Source organism: Cavenderia fasciculata (genome assembly GCF_000203815.1).
Source record: "Cavenderia fasciculata unplaced genomic scaffold Scf_EUAJFUG01CK1KI-5, whole genome shotgun sequence".
NCBI lineage: Eukaryota > Evosea > Eumycetozoa > Acytosteliales > Cavenderiaceae > Cavenderia > Cavenderia fasciculata.
The window spans coordinates 324,235-342,293 of NW_004457637.1; the positions used below are offsets into that span (position 1 = coordinate 324,235).

The window sequence follows — 18,059 nt, forward strand, 5'->3', positions numbered from 1 at the left end:
AAAAATAATTAATTATTATTATTATTATTATTAATTATTTATTATCATTTTCATCATCATCATCATCAACATATAGATGATCAATAATGGAACGAATATAATTTGAATTGGTTGAATTTTTGTTATCCATGTCCAAGGCAGTGGTTAGACAATTGAGAGCCATATCCAATTGACCCAGCTTCTTATAGATCTTACCCATGAGAATGTAGAGGGGTGTTTCCTTGGGAGCCAACTCTTTGAATTGATCCAATTCTGTCAATGCCTCTTGGTACTGACCGAGTTGGTATAGAATCGATGCCTTTTTGAATTTGGCCAATGTATTACGTGGTTGGAGGTCGATGGCCTGTTGCAACATGCTCAAAGCCTCCAAATGCTTACGATTAGCTTGTAGCGTGATACCAATGTGACAGTAGAGTACCGAACTAAAGGGATTGATCGTCAATGCCTTTCTAAAATGATATTCTGCCAAATCATACTTTTCCAAACGGAAATAGATCAAACCCAATCCATACCATGCATTATAATGTCTAGCATCAATCTTTAATGCTGACCTATAATAATTTTGTGCATTATCCAAATCATCATTTGATAAATATTCATGTCCACATAATGTATATGCATATGTAAATGAATTATCTAATTGAATTGCCTAAAAATATAAAATATAATAAAAATAAAAATTAGTTAATTAGATGGTCTCTTTAAATAAGTATTTAATATTTACTCTTTTAAATATTTTTAATGCAGATTCATGATCTTTTTGTAAAGAAAAACAATTACCAACTACACACCAAGCATGAGGTGATAAACGATCAAATTCAATTAATTCATGAGCCAAATAACTTAATTCAATTTCTCTCTTTAAATGCCAAAGAATGGTAGAATGAATTTCAGATCCTTCCAATCGATATGGTTCCAATGATCGAATTTGTTCAAAAATTCTATTGGCCTCATGATATTCTACCAATTCAAAATATGCTTTTCCTACTCTTGTCAATACCCATCCTGTATTATATTGTGACCATGGTAATTTTTTAAAACTTTCAATTGATTCTTTACATGAATACCTAAAAACAAAAAAATGGTAAATATTAATATATAAATAGATATTGATCTTATCAATATTATTCAACTTACAAGCAAAGTAATCTATAAGAATTTGCCAATATTAATAATAAATTTAATAATTCAGTATGTGCTTGTTTCATTTGTTCTTGATTATTATTATTGTAATTATTATTATTGTTATTGTTATTATTTTGAATATTGTTTGATTTTTGATTTGGTTTTGAAGTAACAATTAAATCACTTTCAGTTAATGGTTTGAATAATTGTTGTGGTTGTTTTTGAGTATGATATTGATCCATTAGAATCTCTTCGATACCTCCAATATGAACATGTTTTTTTGATTTTTTCTTTTCCATCATTGGTGGTTCTAGTACTGGTTCCATCAATGATAGTGGAATTGATAAATTGTTATCCTTCTTTTTGTTGTTGAGATCATTATTTTTCTTTTTAATGGGTGCAGAGATTTGTTTAGTTGGTGCAGCCATGATTGAAGGATTTTGATGGTGATGATGATATGCAGGTGATGGTGTTGCCGATGGATAGTTTGTTGTTGTAGTCATATTATTATTATTATTGTTATTTCCAGGTGTTTGTAAAAGTGACATTGGAATGGGTGATTCTGGCATACTAGACATTTTCAAAATACCATGTGGTAGTCCAATTGGAGGACCTGGTGTAACTGCTGGTGTAGAATGATTGTTGGCAGCATATTGATGTGGTTGTGATTGTTGTTGTTGTTGTTGTTTTTTAACAGCTGGTGGTACAATTGGAGTCATAGCCATGACTGAAGGTGTTTGAGGTGTCATTGGGATATCATTGAAATTCAATTCACCCATCCCACCAATCGAAGATGAGAATGACGTACCACCATAGGTAGAGGTTGGTGTAGTTGCCAAAAATTGTTGGTATGGTCCTCCAGGTGTTGCTAAAGTTTGATTGTGATGATGTTGTTGTTGGCCGCCGTGATGATGGTTCTGGTGATGTTGTTTTGGTTGTTTGACAGGTGCTGATGTTACAGATTGAGACATTGCGTTATTGGTTGTCTTTTCGTGCTTGCTCGGTTTAGTAGTAGTATGAGGAGTAAAGGATGATGGAGTCGATGCGACAACTGTCTTGTTTGATGAAACGGCAGTTGAAGCAGTTGAAGTATTTGAAATGGGACTATTTAAATTTAATGGTATCGATGAAGATGTTGTTGGAAATGGTGATGGAGGTTCAATAATAGATGATGCGTACATTGAATTTATATAATTATTATTATTATTATGAATAGTTGATAAATGATTAATAGTAAATTCTTCATTATTATTATCTCTATTATTATTATTTTGATTAATATTAATATTTCCAGCTGATCCAATATTATTTTGTTGTTGTTGATATAGAGAAGGTTGAAAATAAAAGAATTGGGAAGGATTAATGTCTTGACCCATGTTACATAATTGCTCATATGCTATCCATAGATATGGGTAGGCCAATACACTCTTTTTCAAGTATTCGACAGTCTTGACCTTTTGATTATTCTTTTTATATGTCATTGCAAGTAAATAATAAATCGATGCAATTGTACATGGTGAGATATTGTTGTTGGTATTGTTATTATTATTATTTTGTTGTTGTTGTTGTTGTTGTTCAACAAGTTGATTATGATCATCAATGATATCACAACATTCTTTAAGATATATTTCAGCCTCAAGTAATTTATCCAAATCATAACAACATTGTCCTAGTAATTGTTTAATATTGACAGAGGTGGGGAAGGATGAAGAGGATGAAGCGGATGAAGGCGATAATGATATATTACTACTACTAGAATCATGTAAAAGTAATAGATTGTAGCATTGTTTTGGTTTACCCAATCGATAATAGATAGATGCCAATGTGTAGTAGTTTGATGGTGATGGTTCCAATGCACACAGTCTCTCTGCCAAAAACATTGCGTTGGTTGGTTGATGATTATTTAAACTGTCTAGTATACATTGTTCTAATATCTGTTTCATTATTGGTAATGATGGTGATGATGATAATAATGTTGTAGGAGTAGTAGAAGTTGATTGATGATTATAATGATTATTCGCAGTTGTTGTTGTTGTTGTTGTTGTTGATTTAGACATCATATCAAACATTGATGATGCTGCCGATGAAGCAAGTGGATGAGGATGATATTGTGATGTAGCTGATGACATCATCATCATCGACATCATACTATTCATCTTCCACCTATCTATCTCTATCTCTATCTATCTTTTCTTATCTATCAATTAAATTGATTGTGAATGAAAATTAGAAAAGAATGACTATGATGATGAGTTTGAAGATCTACTCACTTCTTTTTTAATTTTTTTCAAGAAAAAAAGAGGGAAAACCATCATACAAATTTAAATACATAGGATATAAATTAAATATTACATTCATTAAATTAACTTAATAATAATAATAACTACAATTAACAACACAATAAATCATCTATAAATAATAATGTCAGAACAAATCATTTTATTATAATATTTAAATGGGCAATGAAAATTGTTATAATAATAATAATAAGATGTCAAATAAAAGGGAGACTTTAATTAAGCTCACAGCGGATTGGACGCCAAACATCATTTTTGACTTTCAAGTGGAACAGAACATCATTTTCTTCAAGTTCTGGTTGATTAACAAATTCTAGATACAAGAAAAATAAGGTTAGATGAATTGTCGTGTTGAATCAATTGATGATGATTCACACTTACGATTAAATTGAAAAAATGACAAAACTATGAACAATCCTGTTGGTGAAGCATAGTGAAAATGGCGTTCATTATCAACACGGGTACCTGGTCCGAAAAATGGGGGGTTGGAAACTTGAAGGTTCTGACCATGATGATGAAGATTCTGCAGAGTTGAGTTCCGGTAATTGGCAAATATGTTGAGGACCAATAAACGACCAGCATTGTTTAGCACACTGGGTTCAAAACCATGACCACTGAATGAAATAAAAAATTCGATAGAATCTTGATCCTCTTCATTAATATCGTCTGTTAAATTATCTGTCATATTAACAAACTATTATATTTACTTTCTTCAAATTCTTTTGAACTAAAAAGCTTGGTTAAAATTCTCACCAAGAAAGAATAAAAAATACGACAACACATTATTTGAAAAAATTACAAACTAAATATAAAATAAATAAATAAAATATACAATAACTAGAAAGGGAATGAACAAGGTTTGTGATTATAATCTTTTGGAAATTAATTTGTCTTTTTCCCTTTCAAAATCATCTCAAAACCTATACACCCACCCCCCACCCCGAGGGTTATTTATCATTTCTCTAATAAGTGATGTAACTCTAAAGTTAACTTGATTCAACCAGTCAGTCAATAAAATTAAATACTTATTATTATTCGTCCTCATCATCAAATTTTCTCGAGAGCCAACTCGTTGCTTTATCGTTGGGGGATTATATTACATTTATTATTTATTATTATTAATGTGTTTGTTTCATTTTAATAGTTGCTGATCTGTTTCTAATATAATACCATCTAGCTCTTTTAGCACTAACAACCAATATAAATGCAACGGCTGCTCCTCCGATTACACCAACCACAACTCCAACAATAATTTTCCACTTTTGGTCTGCTTTGTTGCAGTCGTCACCAGAGGAGGGAGTTAGTAATGGTGTAAAGTCTGGGTCGATTGACATTGAGCCAATGTGATACCAATCAATACAATCGTCATGATCGGATGAAGGTGTGGTTGATATCAACTGGAGTCTTTGAATAGGTTGGTCTACCATCTGCCAGTGAGTAATCGATAAATCTACCATTGAATTGAACTCCTTCTTTGACGATTCTGAGGTATTGAATGGTCGATCCAAATTAATCAAATGACAAAGCATCAATTGAATGTTCTTCACAATCAAAAGTATAGGATTGTTTGTTGTTGATTTTTGTTTTAAATACAACTCGCAAATAGGAAAGATTACTTTCAAATGTCCAAGATGAAATATTGACTGCCAATTTAATAGAGTTGGGGTTGATCGTTAATTGTTGAAGTCCAAATGCTATTGATCTTGCAATTGTTGAGAATGATATGTTGGCTGTGACCAATGGTGGTGAATTTATCAAACTGGTTGTTGTATCAAGTTGATAATATACATTGGTCAGTGTTGTTGTTTTTTCAATAATGGTAGACGTCCATTCTAGTGTTGCTATTTCTTTTAATACTGCTTGTTCCAAATCCAATTCTTGAATTGAAACCATTTCTAATTCAAAATCAATTCCATCCATGTCAAATGAAGCTGTTGGCGATGTATTATTTATATTTGGTTTAATTGGTGCAACTATTAAAAATAATTAAAAAGAAGAGAATAATCAATACTTGTTTCATTTTTTGATTTTAAATGACATACATTTGGTTCTACAATTATCAGCAGGATCATAACCTTGATCACCACAAACTCCATTATTATCAACACATTGACCATTTCCATAGCAGTTCTTTGTATCTTGAATACATTTATCTTTTTGACCTGAACTATTTGAATTTGATTTAAAATAGATGCCATCAGTTCTATTAAATAGGTTGGAATCCACAATCACTGAAATCGAAGCAAGTCCATCACTTGGTACAGAACAGTTGGATTGTTTGAATGAAAAATACAAAGATTCGACCGATGGTAAACTCCAATCAGAGTTGACTATATATTGGATACGCCACTAGCACTCAGATGTAATTGATGAAGATTTGGGCAAGCAACACAAAACTGCCAAGATATTTTTAGAGGTAAATCGGTGAGAGTGATGGTTGTTATGTTTGGGAATGACAATGTTGGTGGATATGAAGTGATGGTCTTGTCATCTTGAAGATTAAGTGTCTTAAGACTCGGCATATTAGTCATTAATTTGAGAAGGTTGATCGATGCATCGACTATTCTCACCAGCACTTAAACTATCTATCTATCTTCAATTATCTCAATAGACAACACTTGAGCCTCTAATGAAAAATCTCAGAGTTCTTGTTCTCGTCGCAACTCGAAACCATCTTGGGTGAGTTCAGCTGAAACCTGGGTTTCAAAAGTGGGACTGTGATGCGATAGGTCGAAAGACTAGCATAAGAAATTACAAGGTTTCATCACGATAAAGATGACATATATATAATATTTATTATTTATTATTTATTTATTAAATATTTTTAGCATTTGCTAAAACATATTTCAAATCTTTTAATTGTTCTTGTAATAATAATAATTCTTTCTTTTCAAGTAGTAAACGTTCGTCCTCTAGATTGTGGTTAAAGTCATATTTATCTCTCTCGATTCGGTCTTGTAGTCGATCGATAAATTGTTGGTAGAGTTCTTCTAATTGATGTTGATTGGCTGTTGATACTACTGTCGTTGTGGTGGGAGTAGTAGGTATTGGTACCGATGATGGGTCAATGACAACATATGGGGATTGGTAAACTCTATAATTCTTAAATGGACTTGATGGGGCTGAAAAGTGTCCAACTCCAGACATTCCACCACTTTTATATCTATCATAGAATCCTGATGATGAACTGGAGGAGGATGGAGGAGCAGGAGGTGCAACGTTATAATATCCATAATTAGATGGTGAAGATGATAGTCTGGTGTTTGGGCGGTAGGTTGAGTTTGGTACATATGGTGTTGATGGTGGTGCCGCTGGTGTAGTTGGCAAATCTGTTGAGTGGTGATGGTTGTAAAGGTGATGATAATGATTATAATCATTATTGGATGGTGAAAAGTTATAACTATAATGATGATTATTATTATTATGATGAAGAGTCGATGATGATGTTGATGATGATGCCGATGTTTGTTGATTATGGTTAGTATTATGATTATTGAATAAATTATTATTATTATTAATATTATTATGATTTTCTGAGCTACTTGATTGATGATGATTATTCATATATGATGTTGATGAAGATCTAGGTCTTGCTCCACCTCCATCACTACTACTAATATATTTAGAAATATATTCTGATGATTGTTTTTGATCTTTTTGTGGAGTACTAAATGTTGGTATTGGTTTTCCATTTACATTTCCATTTCCAATTCCATTTCCATTCATCTCTTCATTATATTCATATTTCTTCTTTTGTTGTTGTTGTTGTTGTTTATCTACATTTTGTTGTTTTAATTCATCTCTTTCAATTTCCAAATCTCTAAGTGATACTTGTAATTCTTCAATTCTCATTTTTAATTTCTCTTCTTCTACTTCCTTTTCTCTAATAATCTTTGTAATTTCTTCTCTATCTTCTCTATCTTTTTCTTCTTCATCCTCTTCATCTTCATTTTCTTCTTCATTCTTTTCATTTCTCTTTTCCAATTCCAATTCCAAATGATTAATACGATTCTTGTATGACTCAATTTCCTTTTCAAGAGATTGAATAGTTTTTTGTAATTCATCAATTTTCTTTTGTTGTTGTTTGTTGGTGTCTTGTTGAAGCTTTAGATTATTTTGGTGTTGTTTGATGGTTTCTGATTGTTGTTTAATGGTTTCCTCGTGTTTGGTGATAGTTTCTTGGAGTGATGATGATTTATCAGACTCGTCGTGTAATTTCTCCAATTGTTCTGCATTAATGTTATAGTTTTTGTACATTTCTTGGTACTCTGCTTTAATCTTTTCCAGAACCTGGTTAACCTTTTGATTTTCATCTTTGAGTTTGGCAACTTGTTCTTCGAGCACCTTGGCATTGTCTTGTTTGTTGGCAAGTAGTGTCTCTACCTCGGCTAGGATTGGTTCAAACTCCTTTTCCTTTTCTTGTAGTTCTTGAACACTCTTTTCCAACTGTTGAATGGTTTGGTTTCTCTCATCGATCTTTTCCTGACTACTCTTTTGAACTTGGTTCAAATCAGAATGCAATGAAATATTCTCTTCTTGAAGTAGCTCTAAATCTTGTCTAGTTGTTGAATATATTGAATGTAATTCTTGATATTCCTTCTCTGTTCTTGTCTTTGTCTCCTTTTCATCATCTTCCTCTTCTTCTTCATTTTCGGTTTGATCTTGATCGATAGGTTTAACTTTGACAGCTTCAAAAAGTAATTGTAAAGATTCAACATTGGCTTGAAGATTAAAGATGAATGCAGGGGTATAATCCTTTTCAACTCCTTCTTCTGTCTCTTCTTGGTCTTCCTCGAGTTGTTCATCTTCATCCTTATTTTCTTTTAATGGGAAATCGACCATATTGGTTTGTTGGATGATATGATCAACAAAGATACAAACATTTTGGTTTGTTTCACGAATCACAGTTTCATAATACTCCTTTTCAGTTGTCAACTGTGTAAGTGATTCTTCCAAACTTTGTAATTCTTGTCTATATGTTTCAATAGTTTCTAACATTTCTTGTTGTTGTTGTAGTTGTAATTTTCTTTGATTTCCAAGATTATTTCCTTGTTGTCGATGAATAGAATCTTGATCCAAATCAACATCCAATTGGTCAGATGACAATATTAAATCTTCATCTTCATCATCTTGAATTTCATGAACTCTCGATCCAGTAGAATTATCCAATTCCAAGTCACTATCATTCATAATAATTTCACTTTCCAATTCTTCATTTGCAAGTTGATCGAGATCGTCTTCATCATCTTCTGGATTCATAACAATTTCACTTTCCAATTCTGCATCTACATCTTCTTCTTCTTCTTCATCTTGATCAGAATGAATAATAATTTCACTTTCCAATTCTGCATCTACATCCTCTTCTTCTTCATCTTGATCAGAATGAATAATGATTTCACTTTCCAATTCTGCATCAACATCTTCTTCCTCTTCTTCTTCTTCCTCTTGTTCTTCTTCTTCTTCATCATCATCTTGATAATATTCATCATCATCTTCATCATCAAATTCATCATCTAATAATCCATTTTCACCAGCACCAAGTTGAGAATGATCAATATATAATTTCTCACCTGTATGATGTAAACTTGATTTAATAATGGATCCCTTGTCACCACTGAGTTGTTGTTGTTGTTGTTGTTGCTGTAATTCCTCTTCAGTTAAATCATTTAAAGAGATGACTTCAACATGTTTGCAATCTGAATATTTAACAGATGAATTAAAGTTGACATGACGTTTACTACTACCACTACCACTATTAAATGATGATGGGAATCCACCGCTTCCACTTCCACTACCAACACTACTTCCAACACTATTTTCACTGATTTGTTTTTCAAGTTGAGTAATGGTAACTTTAGAATGAAGGTAATCTTTTCTAAGACTGTCATAGGCATCTACCATTTCTTGCATTTCACCTGATCGTTTTTCAATTTCTTTACAGTAAATAATGAGTTCATTGTTTTTGATTTGAAGTAACCCAAAGTCCTTTCGAGCTGTTGCTACTTCCTTTGCCTTTCGGTCATAACTCTTTTGTAATTCTGCTAATCTTGTATCCTTGTCATCTTGATCATGTTGTTGTTGTGAAATTGAAGGAGTTGGTGGTGATGGAGATTGTTGAACTGCTGGAACTGATGAAACTTGTTGTTTATCCAACTCTGCCTTTAAGCCAGCAAGATCACTAGTTTGAAGAGTTAGACTATTTTCACGACGATGAGATTTGGCTCCTCCTCCTCCGGCTGCTTGTAATTTCTTTTGAGAATCTAATAATTGTTGTTGTAAAGATTGAATATCATGTTCATGTTTTTGAAGTGATTCTAATAATTCGACTCTATCTTTTTGACTTTGATCCAATTTATCTTCAGTGTCTTGTAATAATTGTTCCATTGATTCGAGTGATTCTGCAGCTTCCCTTTCACTCTCTTCCAAAGCTGCGTACCCTTCTTTGGTGACTTGGTACTCTTCCTTGGTCATTGCCAACTCTTCTTTGAGAAGTGCTAGTTCGTTGGAACGCTTGTCCAACTCTTTCTTAAAGGTTTGTGACTTGTTAAACTCTTTTTCCAACTCGTCGATATTTTGATGCGAGATTTCCAATTGTTCCTTGGTATCGTTTAATTGTCGTCTGAGCTCATCGACTATTCTGTCCTTATCCTTGTCTTCTTTAAAAGAATATAATTTTTCATTGAAACGGTACTTGTCATTCTCCTTTTGTTTGGCGTCAAGTTGAACGGTGAGTTCTTTGATTTGGGCAATATACTGTTCAATTTGTTTGGATGACTGCGCAGTTGTGTTGGCCAAAGTCTGTTGCAATGTCTCTATCTCTTTGTTAAGTTGTTGTATCTTTTGGTTAGCTTCATCAGAGACACGATGGAATGTTTGTGACTCGACCATCAACTCGTTGATTTGTATCTGTTTGTCTTTGAGATCATCGATCATCTTGTTGTACTCTTGGTCCAACGTATCGTACTTGGCATACATATCCTCAGACTTTGAAAAGTTTTCACGGTAAATGTCCAACTGACCATTCAACTCTTCGAGTTCCTGGACATGTGAATCCAACAACTCTTGACGCTCTCTTGCAAAGCTGTCAATCAAAGCCTTCTTGTCCTTGACATAGTATTGCACCAACTGGTCCTTTTCCGTCTTTATCGTATCGTCTCTTTGTTTTGCCCATTGTTTCTTCTCCTCTTCAAACTCTTCCACCAACTCTTCATTTTCCAATTTCATTTTTTCAATCTCTTCCTCTAGGATCATTTTTTTTTTTTCACTTTCCTCCAATTCCAATTTCAAATTTAATATAAATTCTCTTTCTTTTAATAATTCCTACAATTGATTAAAGTAAAGTCAGTAAGTTAAAACAATAATACTGATATTGATAATTACATTTTGAAGTGAATCAATTGAATCCAAAGCTTCCTTATATTTTTCTTGATCTTGAGTTGTCAATGTTGTTGAAGTTGTTGAGGTTGATGATTCGTTAGTTGATGATGATGATGATTGTTGTAGTTGTTGTTCAAAAGATAATATAGTTTGATTTGCAGTGGTTAATTTTGATTCCAATTCTTGAACTATTGTATGACTCTTTTTAGCTTCAGTTTCCATTGAACTACGAAGAGTATTTAATTGTCTTGTAACACGATCCAATTTAGTTTCAGTATTTATTAATTGTTCCTTGTATGAATCTTTTTCTTTTGTTAATTCCAAAATTATCTAAATATATATATTTTCAAAAAAAATATAATTGATTAATATATTTAGTTATAATATATATACAAATTTTATTATTAATTAATTAATTAATATTTTACCTCTTTACTTTGATTTGAATCACTTTTAATTAATTCCAATTCCTTTTTTAATTCTTCCATTATACCGTCATCGTCTTCATCTTGTTCTTCTCCATTTTCATTAATCTTTCTACTATTATTAGCAGTATTACTATTACTATCTTCAATTTGATGTAACTTTTCATTTAATTCTTGAATTGTTTCATTTGCAATTTCCAAATTAATCTTTTCTTCATCCAATTTTAATAATGTTTGACTGTACTTTTGGTTAATGTCTTGATCACGTGTATCGTTTGATTGGTGTTCAGTTATAGTTCTATTCAGAACTTGTATTCTATCATTCAGTTGTTGAATGTCAGTTTGTAACTTTTGATTATCCGATTTGAGTCGATCATTTTCTAATCGTGCATCTTGTACACTTCGATCTGCAGATTCCAACTTTTGTTGCAACTCTAGTATTGTATTGAGAACGGCCGATTTTTGGTGGGCTGAGCCTTCCTGTGCCGGATCGTTACTAGAGTCTTTCATCAAGTTGATAATATCTTCCTTTTCATTGAGCTTGATTTGCAATTCGTTGATACGGTGTGTCTGTTGCTCCGAGTTGTCTTGCAACTTTTGTTTCTCGTCTTCGGCCGTTGTAAGACGGTCATTAGCCTGCACACAGTTCTTTCGTTCATCCATCAACTTTTTCTGACACGATAATAGATTCTTTTGAGCTTCTTCCAACCCCTTCATAGCCTTGTCCTTGTGGTCAATCATCTCTTTGAGTGTTGCAATCAGCTGATTATTCTTTGCACGTTCATTGTTGAATGCGTCTATCGTCTTGCCATGAGACTCCTTTTCTTGATTGATCTCATCCAACAAGTATTGTTTTTCTTCTTTTGTTGCCATCCTCCCTCTCTCTCTCTCGAACAACTTTCTCTCTTACTCCTCTATCTACTTTTTAAATAAATATAATATTATATACAAAATATAGCTAGCTATCTAATCTCTTCCTCTTCCTATTCTTCTTCTTGTTATCATATGTGCTTAAACCAACTATCTATTCTATCTATCTATCTATCTACTATGTTTAAGCCAACATAGATTACTGTACTATCTAGGGTGTTCTGATGGGTATGATGATGATGAGGAATCTTTCACACCAACATCAACGGTCACAAAAAAAAGAAATTTTTTGAATTAAATTTGAAGTTCCTACCCTCCATATAATATATTAAGGATAAGGTGAGTCATTCATTGTACATACTTTTAGATTACATAGATAGATACAATACACAGAGAAACAAAACAACAACAACAACAATGAGTAGAAGACAAAACAGACCAGAATTAGATGGAGAGTATCTTGATGAACAAGGTATGATTAAGATAAAGAGAGATAGATAGAAGATGAACCAACCCAACCTAACCTAACACTTGACTTACCTTTATATATTATATAATATATTTAGAACAAAAAGATTTAATTTCAACTCTATTAGATACAGATCAAGGTTTAAATAATTTCTATTTAGTATGTGTGATAAATTGATTGAAGATGATGAAGATCATGAGGAATCATAAGATGATATTAACAAAAGTTTTTGTTTTTGTTTTATTATTCTTGATGATGAGTAGAAATTAATAAGTACAATTGGATTTATATTTGGATTCTTGAAAATGTTGGTAGCAGTATTACCATTTAATATATTACCATTTGAAAATGAAGCACATCTTGTAATGGGTAAATACTTTTCTGGATTCATTATATTTTGGTTGGAATGGATGTCTGCCAGTGCATTTATAGCTGGTGCTATTGCAATGTTTCCCGGTTTGGTAAAGGGTTTCATTCGTAGATGGATCATGTTGGTTTGCAGTGGTTTCACCTTTATTGGTAGTTTCCTTCTCTACATTGCAACCGGTTCATTGTTTACTAGTCTTTGGACACTTGGTGTCAATTCTGTCTTTTTAATGGGTTGTTTCTACGTATCGAAATTAACAAACAATACCAATACTGATATTCAAAACCTTTCAAAATATATGTATTCTCATAAAAAGGTTTAAATTATTATATATAGGTAAACAAACAAACAAAAATATAACGAAACGATATATGGTTTAGAAACAAAAAATAATAATAATAATAACTTTAGAAATAATAATAAAACCAACAAAATAAGATTTCTTTCTAGGGATTCACGATTAATCAACCATCCATAAAGATATAAATAGAAATATATATAAAGATCCAAGAAAAGAAAATAGAATAGAATAAACCAAAAAATAATTATGTAAATATTAAAATTGTATTGATTGTTGTGATGATGACAATTGTTTTGTGAAGATTTAAAAGAATCCTATCCTATCCAATCCAATCCAACTAATAACTATTTTCAACTAAATATTTTCTATAAATACAACAAATATTAATAATCATAATCAATAATAGTAGTGATATATTATTACCCTAATTTTTCCATAGTTGTATAAACCTTTTTTGGATCTTTTGATGAATCATATACTCCAATGACGATATTCTGTTTTGTCTTGTAAAGACATGATCCACCTTTTTTTTCTTCATCTGCTTTGAGCATAATTAATTGTCCTTCTTTAAGGACATATGAATAATGAATACCTCCAATCATCAATCCACAGCTGGTAAATGACTCAGTGTCATTAAACATTTGTATGATTTGATTGGATTCGTCGTATGTCAAATTACATGGAGTGGATTTAGCATGAGGTATCCCATTGAAATCAATGATACATGCACTATTTAAATCCTTTGATCCTATTAAATGATCTACATAAATCTAAAATAACAGCAGAACAAATCAAATAAATTTATTAATAATTAAATTATCCATTCAATCATAAGGGTTAAGGGATAAGTACCTGATATGACATAATTGAAACTAGTAATAGTAAGTGTAATAATAAGAGGAATAATTATAGTTGTAGTAATAATATTATATAATAGTAATAATGAAAAGAGTCATTGTGCAAAGAGGAGGTATGTAGTAGTTCGTTTATCGACTATCTATTTTCACACCACACTTACCACTACTCTTATTTTTATAATAATAATTATGATTATTATTTATTATTTTTAATAATATTTGAATTAAGAAAGTTTGTATCTTGGTTTGGCTACTACTAGTAATTTTATATTTTAATAATATAAATATAAATTTATATTTATAATAACTTTTCCGCTCTCTGATCTGATGTAAAATGTAAAATTTAATGGCCTATGGTCATCTATTTTTAATAATTATAACATTATATTTAGTAAATGTATAATAATAATAATAATAATAATCATTTAATAACAAGTGTATTCAAGAATCAATATTAAAGAGAATTAGAATTGAGGAGGTTTCATATCTCGGTGTTGAAATACCAAGTAGGAGAATATATTTAGAGAAACATAGTGAGTTTATAACAACTACAACTTTAGTAGCAAAGAAATATAGTCATCTTCAAAATGATATAAAATGGCTTATATCACATAGACACTATGGTGTATTAAAAGAGATTCTTCTATTACATCATCAAAAGATTGATACTGATTCATTGTTTACATTGGAATATGTACATTCATTCTTTCAATCCATCGCAACTGTTGGTGATAGTGTAGTATACAATCTATTGTTTAAAACCTTTTACAATCGATTAAAAGACTATCTGGTTGGTTTAAAACTTAAAAAGAGTCTTGATAACGTTATACCTACCTACCTCGGTACCATCATTCAATCACATGGTAACATTGACATTTGGAAATCAATGATCGGTTTTGTTTCAGATTGCTTCCCAACAATGAAAACAATTAAAAGTCGACTACCATCTGTACTCTACCATTTAAAGGATGGTGACATTAAACGTCTCATTCACCAATGTATTGTCAAAGGTCGACTTGAAATACTAGACGATATCATCACGTCCCTTAAAGACCGGTCAGTCTTTTCTCCAATGTCTAGTAGTATCAACGGTCAAATGCCAGTAGGTCTCTATGACCAATCAGACTCTGTCTTTTATCCACCACCCAACCTAGAATCGAGAAACAAGATAAAGACTATTTTAGAGTACCTCTATGTCAATCTACCAAACCAACTATTTTACAAGATAGTCGATGAATCACCACTTGTTGTCATGTCCAATAATACAAACATCCTCTTTTACTATTTTGACAAGGATCCAGTGTATTATGCAGAATGTTATTTCTTTTACAATCATCTTTATCAAGACACCAACCTTGACGAGGTTAAAATGCAACATACCACTCTATCCCTTCTCTTGACTCACTATCAAGATAAATTAAATATTGATATTAAATCAATTGACAGTGTAATTCAAGCCAAAGAAGATGAATTTAATTATTATTTATTTTGGTTGGTAGAGGCACACTACAAATTTCTCAAATTACACAAATCAACTTTTAAAATCATATCAGATAGAATTCAATCTAGTCAACAACAAATAATTAGATTTATAAATAATCATTTTGATCAACTGGTAGAAGTATTGGATCAATGGATGAAACTATTAGATTATATATTGGAGCGATTCGGATTTGAAATGATTTATTGGTATGGTGATTTAAAATTGGTAAAAGAATCTTACAATCTAATCAAAAACAAGATACGAGTTGATCAAGACAAAGTAAAATCAGACAACTTGTTGATAAAACACAAATTATTGGATCAAAGTGGTTTATTTGAATCAATGGTCACTTGGAGATGGGATATTGTAGAGTTTTTAGTATTAGAGACTGATATTTCTTTTCGATCAAGTCCACGTCTACTCCAAGATGCTCTATCAAATGGGTACTTTTTAGTGGCTGATCGACTACTTGAAACCAATCCATACCTACCACAAACATTAAATTCCTCTATAGTATCGGTCAATAGTGTTGAAATGGCAACCTACTTTCAAAAAACAAGACCTCAACTCTCACAAGACAACCAAAAGAATATTACATTGACCAAATACTTTCTTGACCGACACTTGGAAGAGCCTCATTTCGAATTTCCTAGTTTTATCAATGATCTATCAAAGAATAGTCACTATCTTCCAGTGATCGAATACATCGACCATTATTTAAAACAAAATTCAAAATCTGGTGGTGGAGGTTTTTTAAAGAGTTTTATAATACCAATTGACAGTGCCATAAAAAGATTGGATATCGAGTTGATAAAATGTGTGGTAGATCTTGGTATTCCTTTTGAAGTGACAGAATTTACTCCATGGCAAACAGTTGGCCAATATGGTTCTATGGATTGGGTTGAAACTCTTCTTTTAAATAATCAACCCATGGTGCGGATTGGATCTTTTAAATTGATTAGCGTCCTCTTTTAACATTCTTTTCATCTCCCACTTCCAAATACTATTTGATTTATGTATTTTTTTCTTTGATACTATTATAATCTTATTACTATTATTATTACTATTATTATTATTATACTTGAAATAAAAATTATTATTATTATCATTATTATTATGAGTATGATTATTATTATTATTATTATTATTATTGGGATCATGATGAATTAAACATTTATCAATTTTAATAAATGATAATTTTGATTTTGGATTGATTTTAGAATCGAGGGTATTTAAGAATTGTGTAGATAATAATTCTAAATTGGGTCCAATCTTTGCTCGGTCCTCTGTATTATTTGTTGTAATTTTACCAATGTTTGAAGATAGTGATATACATTGCATCGATTCAGAGTTTTGGATGAGATTGGTGAGTTCATTTTGTAGATCCTTGATTTTGTTTTCCAATGGTGTTAATTCATCTGAAAGATAAAATGGACTAGTGTGCAATTGACTAATACTATTATCTTCAAAGTGACTGAATAATTTTCTAAATGGATACACTGAGGCACCAAACTCATTGTCCAAGGTGAACGAGAAACGCTTGATGGTTGGGTTGGTTTCAAGGTACTGGAGGATAGCAAGACTAATAGAAGTTTCGGACGAGTGGATGACCGATGTACCAAAATCTTGTTCACAGTCCATTCGAGGAGTAGTTGCGTATTTAAAGTAGGTTAGGCGTGGAAGAGCGTCGAGTGTGGCAATGAGTGTAGGTGGGTCAATCATCGTAATTGACTTGATAGCGAGCGATTGCAGAGTGGGGATGAGTCGCACATCATGCAAAAGATGGTTGACTTGGCGACGAGTGTAGGCACCGAGCAGTCTTTCAATGTAGAGGTGAGTGAGACTGGTCAACGACTGCCATGGAAGATAGGTGAATCCCTCGTCCTCGGGACGCTTATCATGTACTTCGGCCGGACTGATAAAGTTTTCTAATCTTAGACGCCCGATTTTAGAGAGTGATGGCAGAGCTTGAATCATCTCGGATGGTCGTAATCGTGAGTGACCGGCTATCAATTCATTGAATTTAAGTTTGAGGTCAGTCACGTTGATGAGAGAGGTAAAGGCAGTCTTTGTAATCAAACCTCTGAGATTATCGCAATGTGGTCCGATAAATGTAAACTTTTGTAACTGACCCAACGCACTGGTATCCAGTGGTGCACATGCTGTCATTTGAGTCGATCTGAATTTAATACCCAAATCTTTGAGTGTTGGTGTTTGCCTGAGTAGTTTCAACAAAAGGTCGTTGTCGGGTGACCGCCACACTCCAACCGGATAGATAACAAGTCTCTCCAACCTACATTGTGCCAAGTTTAAAATAGTATCATTTAACTCGACATTATACAAAGTCAACCGACGCAGATTCAATGACAATGCAGCCAACGATGAATCATAATCCATTACAGAGTTGATACTAACAGTCTGTGAATCTTGAATCTTTCTATATTCAATTGGAATATATATCTTTAATGTTTCTACTTTGTTACATGTA

The 18,059-nt window shown here is 32.1% G+C and overlaps 9 protein-coding genes across 9 annotated transcripts; 2 read left to right on the plus strand and 7 right to left on the minus strand.

Moving 5' to 3' along the window:
* Positions 1 to 34: 34 nt before the first annotated feature.
* Positions 35 to 3,281, minus strand: anapc3 (anaphase promoting complex subunit 3; the record flags this gene model as incomplete). Its single annotated transcript, XM_004351344.1, has 3 exons — positions 35 to 649; positions 725 to 1,067; positions 1,138 to 3,281. 3 exons carry the CDS (start codon positions 3,279 to 3,281, stop codon positions 35 to 37), a joined length of 3,102 nt encoding a protein of 1,033 aa, XP_004351396.1.
* Positions 3,282 to 3,756: 475 nt separating this feature from the next.
* On the minus strand, positions 3,757 to 4,107 carry DFA_10754 (uncharacterized protein; the record flags this gene model as incomplete). Its single annotated transcript, XM_004351345.1, has 1 exon — positions 3,757 to 4,107. The coding sequence occupies one exon, from the start codon at positions 4,105 to 4,107 to the stop codon at positions 3,757 to 3,759; it is 351 nt and encodes a 116-aa protein (XP_004351397.1).
* A 433-nt stretch (positions 4,108 to 4,540) lies between these two features.
* On the minus strand, positions 4,541 to 4,879 carry DFA_10755 (uncharacterized protein; the record flags this gene model as incomplete). Its single annotated transcript, XM_004351346.1, has 1 exon — positions 4,541 to 4,879. The coding sequence occupies one exon, from the start codon at positions 4,877 to 4,879 to the stop codon at positions 4,541 to 4,543; it is 339 nt and encodes a 112-aa protein (XP_004351398.1).
* A 52-nt stretch (positions 4,880 to 4,931) lies between these two features.
* On the minus strand, positions 4,932 to 5,953 carry DFA_10756 (uncharacterized protein; the record flags this gene model as incomplete). The annotated part of the gene is made up of 3 exons (XM_004351347.1): positions 4,932 to 5,395; positions 5,465 to 5,625; positions 5,820 to 5,953. The coding sequence occupies 3 exons, from the start codon at positions 5,951 to 5,953 to the stop codon at positions 4,932 to 4,934; spliced, it is 759 nt and encodes a 252-aa protein (XP_004351399.1).
* A 283-nt stretch (positions 5,954 to 6,236) lies between these two features.
* On the minus strand, positions 6,237 to 12,097 carry DFA_10757 (uncharacterized protein; the record flags this gene model as incomplete). Its single annotated transcript, XM_004351348.1, has 3 exons — positions 6,237 to 10,742; positions 10,803 to 11,129; positions 11,228 to 12,097. 3 exons carry the CDS (start codon positions 12,095 to 12,097, stop codon positions 6,237 to 6,239), a joined length of 5,703 nt encoding a protein of 1,900 aa, XP_004351400.1.
* Positions 12,098 to 12,511: 414 nt separating this feature from the next.
* On the plus strand, positions 12,512 to 13,252 carry DFA_10758 (uncharacterized protein; the record flags this gene model as incomplete). Its single annotated transcript, XM_004351349.1, has 3 exons — positions 12,512 to 12,566; positions 12,661 to 12,722; positions 12,827 to 13,252. 3 exons carry the CDS (start codon positions 12,512 to 12,514, stop codon positions 13,250 to 13,252), a joined length of 543 nt encoding a protein of 180 aa, XP_004351401.1.
* Positions 13,253 to 13,568: 316 nt separating this feature from the next.
* Positions 13,569 to 13,872, minus strand: proA (profilin I; the record flags this gene model as incomplete). Its single annotated transcript, XM_004351350.1, has 2 exons — positions 13,569 to 13,596; positions 13,655 to 13,872. The coding sequence occupies 2 exons, from the start codon at positions 13,870 to 13,872 to the stop codon at positions 13,569 to 13,571; spliced, it is 246 nt and encodes an 81-aa protein (XP_004351402.1).
* Positions 13,873 to 14,434: 562 nt separating this feature from the next.
* Positions 14,435 to 16,546, plus strand: DFA_10760 (uncharacterized protein; the record flags this gene model as incomplete). The annotated part of the gene is made up of 2 exons (XM_004351351.1): positions 14,435 to 14,485; positions 14,525 to 16,546. The coding sequence occupies 2 exons, from the start codon at positions 14,435 to 14,437 to the stop codon at positions 16,544 to 16,546; spliced, it is 2,073 nt and encodes a 690-aa protein (XP_004351403.1).
* A 62-nt stretch (positions 16,547 to 16,608) lies between these two features.
* On the minus strand, positions 16,609 to 17,968 carry DFA_10761 (uncharacterized protein; the record flags this gene model as incomplete). Its single annotated transcript, XM_004351352.1, has 2 exons — positions 16,609 to 16,615; positions 16,653 to 17,968. The coding sequence occupies 2 exons, from the start codon at positions 17,966 to 17,968 to the stop codon at positions 16,609 to 16,611; spliced, it is 1,323 nt and encodes a 440-aa protein (XP_004351404.1).
* Positions 17,969 to 18,059: the final 91 nt, after the last annotated feature.